A 10188-nucleotide genomic window follows, 5' to 3' on the forward strand; every position below is an offset into this window, starting at 1 on the left:
AACTCGATTTATGTCTTCAATAAAAACTACTAAATTAAATTTTTATGCGCTGCTATACGAGTATAAGCTGTTGTGGTTATGTTCCGAGATAAAATTATAATTAAAGTAAGCATTTAATATTTCAACACAATTGTTATCATTAAAATGAACATGCGGACAATAAAATATCTGCAAACAGAATTTAGCAAACTTGCACCAAACGACGCCGAAATATCCAACTTGTCATGTATTCGCAAACAAGCAAGCAAATGCCATGCCAAATCCATTTCAACATTCCGTACTTAGTCAGTCGGAATTAGTGTTGGATTCAGCATGGCAGGACGTACACTCATTCCAATGCAAATAAGAGCGAAATATTATGAGGAGGAATTCATTTCGCAATTTTATCTTGTCAGTTCATTAGAATGAGACTGAACAAAATATTACTGAATATTAAAATGCAAATAAGTCCTTAAGCAACATCGAGCTGTACTATTTTGCATATACAAGGATAATGTTTGTATAAATTATATTATAGTATATGAGCAGAAAAAGGTGTTAATATTAAATATAAAAAATTATTGTTATTAGTATTCCTAGTATTAATACTATGCATATTTCCATCACAACCCGTTCGTATTATTATTATTATTATTATTACTGGGTGTTAAAGTTAAGTATTAACGCAACAAACCATTTACAATATGGACAAGTAAAGATATTAGCTTTGACTTTGCTGAAGCTTAGATATCCTTTTTATAAAGTAATGAATCATTAAGGTGCCATTTATATAATAATATATTGTATATACATATAAAAATATAATATAACATTCATATAGTATAATATATAATAATACTAATAAATGCGGTTTTAAAACTTCTGTTCGCCATTTTATTTCGTTAGCCATTAAAGTTGGCAGTACACATGAAATGGATAAAGTTGAATTTGAAGTGCCTGTTTTTAAGACATTAATGTCCAAATATGAATTTACTAAAGTATACCACAAATAATGTTTTCTATAGTTGACAACTTTTTTTTAATGTCGTTTTCAATTGGTAAATCTGTGGTAGGCGAGTTAGGTTGGAGTGACGATCTTGTATACCACCTGATCCTCAAATAATAGATCGTTGTGCTACTACAGAAAATAGCGTTTATTTGTACATAGACAAAAAGGCTAATGTATGGCCAACGCCAAAAAAGGCAACGACTCTTGTATTAGGTAAACATAAACCAAACTGGCAATTCTATGAATGTGGCTAAGTCCCTAATATTGTAGGCTAACAGCTCAGTCAGATCGGTAAGAAAAGGGGTCCGGGCGTAACATTTAATTGAGATTCATTGTCAGTTTAATATTTATTTTCAATTGGTTAGTCTCGAGTTAAATGTATAATTTCGAGAATAATTTATAAGAATATAGATATTTTGCCAGAGTAGCAAGATTACCCTGAAATTAACAGCTGTTTTATAGGACTTGACAAATAAAGTGTAATGTCGGTATACATAAGTATTTTTGAAAAAAGTAAACGTCTATTACTACTACAAATATGTGAGATTTCGTTAAAAATAAAAATACTTGAAAAAATTTGACAGATCTAGTTAATCTAGATCTAGATTTACCAATTCAAACCGTGATAAATTAGAAAACAAACATTGAAAATTCTGAAATAATATGAGTTAAATTTGGTATATTCACAAATGTACCAAATTTGTATGTATAATATAAAAATGGATTAATATTTATATTATATATAACAAATTTTTTTTTTTAAATCTTTATTTGAAGAGGTTTTTCGAACAGTAGTGAAGTACAACAACAAAAATTTTATGTTTTTATATTATTTTGATTAATTCAATTTTTGGCTGACCATACAGCTGTTTCGAGTATTGCCAAATAATAGGACCAAATACATCAGTGGTCCTGGAAATAATTATTGTATTTAATTATTCGTAAATAATTATTTTTTATCTTTATTTAAAAGAATAAAACGCATATCTGATATTTCAGTTCATATTGGAACTCTAAAATGTGATGTTTAATCAATTCGGCAAATGCTAAAGATTCACTCTCGAAAAGTATGTTTGACAAACTGAGAGACTACTTTGACTGACAGACAGAGCTGAAGGATCTATGTACTTTCGTTTAAAAAGTTACAAAAACCTTGATAAACCTAATAGGGCATATCACCATTTTAACATTTTTTTTGCGTAAAGGATATAAAAATTAATATTATCACAATTCTTAAAGTTTTTGAAACGTGGTTATTTTAAACTTTAATGTTATTTTTTATAGTATGTACTTTAATTATAAATAAATTTAATAATAATTTAATAATGATTTAATTTTTTTTTATTTGCAGTTGAAAAAAATGAATCATTCCATAACACCGTTTAGTCTCACTTCAAGTTCAGTGGAACTGCTGACACCTTATGTCAGCAACAGTGCAGACCAGTCAAAGGAATTGGAAATTGATTACTTGGATGGCAGTACAAATATGAGTGGTGCTACATCAAATGACACACCACACTTGGATCCAGTGTTACTAGAACGTTTTACAAAAAATCGCAGCATAGATGAACCGTGGTATCATATACTAATTGCTATGTACAGTGTTCTCATCGTATTCGGTGCCGTGGGTAATGTTTTAGTTGTTGTGGCAGTGGTACGGAAGCCCATTATGCGCACAGCTCGTAATTTATTTATACTAAATTTAGCAATTTCCGGTAAGTTATGTTTGTTCCGCAGTGAAACTTTTTGCCTTTTTTTACGCCAAAGAAAACAAAACTTTTTATCAATAAATTTCTTTAAGTGAGTTTCCATGCTACAAAAGTTAGTTTATATCTACATAAAAATACTTCTATTTTTCGCTTACACAGTACATTTTTTGTACAAATTTTTTACTTAGAATCCAATTGTTTTTTGTTCTAAATTTTTTTTATTATTATTTTTTCTCCTATCAGTTATTTAGTAAGATCTTTCTTATCTGTCATTTTAGATTTGCTTTTGTGTTTGGTAACAATGCCATTAACTTTGATGGAAATCCTATCAAAATTTTGGCCATTTGGTTCGTATGCTGTCTTGTGTAAGATGATTGCCATGTTGCAGGCTTTAAGCATATTTGTTTCGACAATTTCCATTACGGCCATTGCATTCGACAGATATCAGGTAAATTCTACTTAAAGCTTAAATAAATATTGTTTTAAGTTTAAGGCACAATAAAAACACAAAAGTGTTCAACTCTCATTCCACAAAAAAAATATTTGATCCATTTGGTTCGTACGCGTATAGAACGTACACATATATTTGGAAAGGAAAGCATATGGTCATTAATAAAAGTGGCAGTTTATTTGCAAACGGAATTATACATAATAAAAAGAGAAATTTTACGAGGAAATCCATTGGGAAAGCTTATTTGGACAAACTATAAATAAACTAATCAGCACTTAGCAACTTTGCAGTATAAAATATTTCTTCTCACTAATTTTCGTAACTTTCATAAAAGTTCATCCCTTGGAGTTTTTATTTTCCGGATTATTTATGATTTCTTTCATATAAAACGATTTGCACGAAAACATTCGAAAAGAAAAATTAAGTTGTCGGAATCAAAGTTTAATTTTGTATCCTTTGGAATACACAATATCCCCAAGAAATGATAAAATAAGCAATAAAAAGAAAGAAGTAGTAAATGTGAATTAGGTTAACGGAAATATTCTGTAAATAACTTAGAATGTGAATTAGGAAAGGATAAATGTATTTAAATATTGAAAGTTATATGTTTTCTAAAATTAAATTAACCTTCATATTCATACTAATTCATACTAATTAAAGTAATAAGTATACTTAATAAATGTAAGTAAACGTTTAATAGTTTCAAAATAAATTCTTTATGAGATTTTTCTATTTAATTTACGTATCAGGTTCACAAGATTTAATAGAAACAGAATTCTTTAAATATGTATTGTATATTCAGCCATATAGATGACAGAAAGGTGCAAGGATCCATTACCTATCCGCTTATAACGGAATTAGGCAACATCTCTCCAAAGGACATATTGGCATTCTTAACTGCTACTCGTCTATGGAACTGAAGTGGGTATGTCACAATAATCCTCGAGGATGCAGTGACGCGGTGACTACTTCCCAACCCTTTTCTTTGCAAAAAAAAAAAAAAGGTGCAAGGATTTCAGTCTGAAGAATGCTTGGCCATATACACCTAGGTTACAGACCAAACTCGTATATTATGGAAATTATTATGAAACACATTTTGTGCATTCGTAATTTCACCCTCTCTAGTCAATTGTATTAAGGTTACTAATCATCGTATTATCTAACCGATCTTAACTACTTAAGGACCTGATATATATGATATACTTATACTGGCCAAGCCTATACTGGTGGAGAAAATAGTGTTGTTGTTTTGCATACATTTCGGTCAGTATAGGCCAGCAACTTGCTGTTTTTTGCCATACTTGCGAGCCACCGAAAAGGCCTATTAATAAATATATCAAACCATACGGCCATCTTTACCATGTGTAGAATGCTATTTAGTACGAATATATGCTAATTTATGGTAATAGCTTTTCACCATTACTTGCTTAAACTCCAGAAATATTATAGTATTATTATATTAAAATCTTAAAATGCTTAATAATGCATATCAATGCATATCAGATACTCAAGATTCAATAAATACAGAACTTATGAAGTATATATCATATGCAATTAAATAATACTTTTCCATGACGGATGGGATTGAAGAGAATAAGATCTTCCAACTGAAGAAAGCTACGTCAAGTTTTACTGCCTTCAGTACTTCACCTTTGATAAAGCGCGGTAGTATATTAGATTTGTCTATTATATGGTGCAATGCGAGATTGTGTTCGATCTTAACTTGGTTTGTTGTTATCGCGCGAACTTGTTGGTCCAAGGTTTCTGATTATTAACCGATCTTATTTATTAAAAAGTAGCTGTTTCGAATGCAGCAGCATGAAAGCTAAATATTATTATTTACACTTTAATATATTATTGTTGGACGAGGAATCATTAAGAAAATAAGAATTTGGTTCACTGTTTATAAGAAATGGAAACCATTATCTTTTAAGAAACCATCATTCTGCTTTATACTGCTATAAAATCTATTTTCATTAATACTAATAAATATATTAAGCCTTATAGGCACCCTTACCATATACCGAAGGCTCATTATTGATGTGCACTGTTAATTTCTTATAAAATATTTTTGTATCTAGTATGTTGTTAGTTCGTTAATGTATTACTCCATTATTCCTAAAATATAAAAATCAATGAAGCGTACCACCACATTTACATTAATGGAGCAACGATCCCATTGGAGTGTCAAACGTAGCCTCCATTATTGTAAAGTTTATTTTAAAATATATTTTTGTAAATATTCCCCTCATATGGAATATTAGATTTAAATTAATTAATACTCAACAAATTAAATACTTTATGTTTTATTGAGAAATGTAAATATTTCATAAAATGTATAAAACATTAGAATAAATTTTAATAATATATTCCTAATTCCAATATTTTTTTAATATTTTTAATATAATATTTTTTAACAGTTTTTATTCGTAGTTTATGATTTACGATTAAAAATATGTTTATTACATTTATCAATTTTAAAGCTAGGATTCGCTTTTTTTTGAAAAGGAGTATGCAAAACTATATATCATGTCAATTGCAATAGATTTTCCATACTCTTTTATAAATCCCTTCAAGCACTGTCAAAATCAATAAACGGGTTCATGTTTGTGTCAGTTTGACATCCATGAAAAATGCATTCAAAAGCACAAATTCTATTTCATTTTAAATTTTATATGATTCATGGAAAAAGATTTTATTTTTAATTTCTAAAATTTTTAAATTTTTCCTAAAAAATACATATCCGCTCAACATATTTAACAGCATGCTAACATATGTTAGCAGGCATACATAGTTAATCATATCAACGTATTCTCGTTTTAGAGTATATTGGGTTTTTGGTTTTAAATCCCCGTACATTTTTTAAATGTAAATAAGATTTATTTTTAGAAAAAAAATTTTATTAAGTTTTTAATGGATATGCATTTATTTACATATAATTAAATGTGGGTATTATGTTTATTCTATAAAAATAAATGAAAACTATTTGATACGGGTATTTTAAATAAAATTTTAAACAACTAAATAAAGTAATTCAAGTATGGTATTAATTTGTTTATTTATTTATTGTTTAAATTCTAATTTTATAGTTGCATAGATGGTTTATTAAATTGTAGCCCAGGGGCTACTAAACAAAACAATTCTTACGTTTACATATTTTAACTACAATTAAATAATTTAGTTACATGTTGTCTCCAAAATGTATATTTGACCTGAGAATACATAAAAGAGAACGGCGCACAACATAGATCCTCAAGAAGTACATATATATACTAACCTTATTGACTTATTTAACCGTTCTTAACAACTCATCCCTTACATTCAGCTAAGTGTTCCTTTTTAGGCACTTCTGTACTTTCTCGCATCTATGTACAATATAAAGTGGGGTTAGTAAGTGTGCTGACTGATCAGTTCATTGAAGACATGTTTTACTTAGACGTCTCCGATTGTTGTTAAAAAAACTTTTTTTAAAGCTGGGGTATTGTATACCAAGCCTACAACATAATCAAGCACTTAGCTAGTAGCGCCTATTGGGAATGTTCAGTTTTCAACGTCTATTTCTCTCGCTAACGTAAATTAGTTTCTTGATTGTGGCATGTATATGCCTTTATGAGGCATAAATATATTATATAAATATATTATATTTATATGACATTCAATGCATTATGCTTGGATTGTTAATGTTATGATTATAGGTACGTCTATTTGGGATTTGACTGATTGACGAAGCACAGATAGCCTCGGTTCTCATGATCGAATTTAAAACGAGATTTGTTTTTTTCTTTCACTCTAATTTTTTTATTTGGATTAAAAACAACAATAATTTTGATTTTGACGTGCCCGTGACAAACTACATAATATTGCTCTTACTCTTACTATGATGGTCATGTATAATATGATTTATTAGGTTACTAACATTTTCCTCATCACAGTTGAATGATGTTAACAGTATAAAGCATCCTTTATTCAATTTAGTGTGAAGGGTGTTGTAAAAATGTTATATTGCTTGAAGTTTGTAAATATGCATATTAGAATTCGAATTTCAAATGAATAATTATTTTCTATGCAAATTTTTGTTTGATGAGTGCATATAGCTATCAATAACAATAAGAGGAGGAAACTAATGCATTCGATTAAGCTGTCCAGCATTTAGTGAAAATAAAAGATATTTTACTGCAAAAAGGATTAAATAAAAAAAAAAGAATGTAATGAATGAAATGAATACGAAATAAGGTTTTCGTTGCCTGGATGCAGCAATGCAGTTTCAAAATTTTTATCATTCCATAGAAAAATAAATATTTGTAAAACCATCAATCAAAGTCTTATGACTGCCATTTTGAGTACGATTTATATATAAATTTTTCTAATATTTATCCCAAGCATTATATGTAAAAATGTATGCAAAAAAAATGTAAGCAAAATAGTTACTATTATATCATATTTTTCTTTTTATCAAGGATTTCGAAAAATATTGAATTTTTTATACGAAAGTATTTGTGAAATGTTGATAACTCTTTAACATATCACAATAATTCTTAAATTTTATGAGATAAAATATTTTCAGATAAGAACATATATTTCCATTTATTACAATTACATTAATTTCTTTAAAATTTCTCAAAAAGAGGTTTTCGAAAAGTAGTACACTACAACAACAAAAATTCTTTTTTATATTATTTTAATTAATTGAATTTTTGGTTAACCTTACAGCTGTTTCGAGGATTGCCAAATACCCATCATCAATGGTCTTGGAAAAATTTCGTGTATTTAATTATTCGTAAACAATTTTATGAGACTGCAACTACCAGGAATTGAACTCGTGCCCTGTCAAATTTGAAGCTCAGAGTCAGCACCAATTGACCCAAAGCCGTAGTTGACATTTATGATCGCACATTTTTCTGGGGTTTTTGTTAATTTGCTATGAAAGTTTCATTAACAAATTCACTTGTAGAATAATTGAATTAATTAATCATGATTTATATATTCTTTCTTATATAAAGAACCTAATCTAGGAACGTAATACTGGGAAAGTCATGGTAATGTTACTATTCGATTCGGACGGGCGAATTTTACGCAAAGAAAGCTTACAAATATTTACTTAATGGTATAATATTAATTATAGATATTCTTTTCTTATATTTAAGAAACTATTTATATATTATAATACCACATGTACTTATTCTTTAACTACATTTGGTGAATACGTACGGCCAATATAATGTACAGATATTAGATTGTTCTACTATCAGATTACTCAATATATACTATTTCGTAGTATAATGATTCTAAATTTATACTATAAAAGGGTACTCGTGCAGTTGCGATTAATATTTCATAGTATCGAAATAGACTTTATTAACAATATTTGAAATACATCAGATATGATGAAAGACATTTAAGGCATTGCAAATCACCATGGTTGCGACTTAAAAAGAGCTATACTATCGATAGGTAAATCTAAGAAAAGTATACTCCTTTTCTAAATAAAATTATTTTACAAGTTCACATTTCATTTAGTCCTTCGTGTCATGAAATGCTTACCTAAATCTAACATACATATAAAATATGTTATTAATATCCCCGAACTTATATATATAGATATATTATATATAATAAATGTATGTATAATATATATAGGCATTTATTTATAAAAACTTTATATAATTATATGATTTTATTTTTATATTTTAAGGTAATTGTTTATCCAACGCGGGATAGTCTACAATTCTTTGGTGCAGTAGCAATTTTATTTGGAATATGGCTTTTGGCATTGGTTTTAGCCTCTCCAATGTTTATTTATAAACGACTTGTGCACGCTGACATTCCATTAGTACTACAGGATTTGGGCATACGTGATGTATCATTCTGTATTGAAGACTGGCCATTAAATCATGGACGTTTCTATTATTCCATATTCTCATTATGTGTGCAATATTTGGTACCAATATTGATTGTATCTGGTGCATACTTTGGCATCTATAATAAATTGAAAAATCGCATAACTGTAGTAACAGTCCATACATCACAACGAAAAATGGAGCGAGGGAGACGAATGAAACGCACTAATTGTTTATTGATTAGTATAGCGATTATATTTGGTGTATCCTGGTTACCGTTGAATTTCTTTAATTTGTATGCGGACATGAAGCGATCGGTGGTGACACAGACTATGCTGGTGACGTATGCTGTATGCCATATGATCGGTATGAGTTCGGCTTGCTCGAATCCTTTGCTGTATGGATGGCTGAACGATAATTTCCGTAAAGAATTTCAAGAATTATTATGTGGTTATAAAGAAACTACTAATGTTAATCTTAATGGTCATACGACAGGCGGTGGACAGACGCGTCGAAGACGAAAACATGCTGACATATCTAAAGGGGATTTGAAGTTGCTTAACAGTGGTGGTGGTATTGGTGGCACTGGCGGTGGTGGAGGTGTTGGTTGTTGTAGTTCAAACAATAATACGAATGGACTGCGTAGCGTTATTACAGAATCGGTAGCGTTAACTGAAAATCCAATGCCAACAGAAGTAACCACATTGATGCCGCGGTAAATTTTTTAATGGAAGAGAAGTAATATTGTGAAATACCTGAGCATATATATTTGTGAAAATATTCCCTTAATAGTTCAATAGTTCAATAGCTAAAATAATGCAACGCAAAATAAGCAAATTAATATTTTTATAATATGAACTTAAAATAATTGCAATTTAATAAATAAATAACAGTTCTTATGATTTGGTACTAACAAAAGAGTAGTTTGCAACTTAATGTTCTGTCCTCTTGCACTAAAAAATTGAATGAAACAAGGTTGTCAAATGGTTTTCGGCTGTCGATGCGTTTTAACTAAAGCTGCATGTTGTCCTTTGTAAATGTTAATAACAGAAACTGTAAATATGTTAAAGGCTAACATTCATTAAAAAGTATCGTTGTTGTATAAGTCAATTTATTTACTATATAATAATGCTATAACATAGTACTAATGGAAGTTATAATAATGGCTTTTGGATGAATATTAGCCTTAAGAAATTTCATTTC

At 28.9% G+C, this 10188-nt stretch overlaps 1 protein-coding gene across 1 annotated transcript; it reads left to right on the forward strand.

Moving 5' to 3' along the window:
• Positions 1-2339: 2339 nt before the first annotated feature.
• Positions 2340-9779, forward strand: LOC119681453 (neuropeptide F receptor; the record flags this gene model as incomplete). The annotated part of the gene is given in 3 exon segments (XM_038094651.1): positions 2340-2703; positions 2976-3145; positions 8841-9779. Coding segments are annotated over 3 exon segments (1398 nt in total), but the record flags the coding sequence as incomplete, so codon positions are not given.
• Between the last annotated feature and the right edge of the window lie 409 nt (positions 9780-10188).

The sequence above is a fragment of the Teleopsis dalmanni genome, chromosome 2 (assembly GCF_002237135.1).
Source record: "Teleopsis dalmanni isolate 2A chromosome 2, ASM223713v2, whole genome shotgun sequence".
In the NCBI taxonomy this organism is placed as follows: domain Eukaryota; kingdom Metazoa; phylum Arthropoda; class Insecta; order Diptera; family Diopsidae; genus Teleopsis; species Teleopsis dalmanni.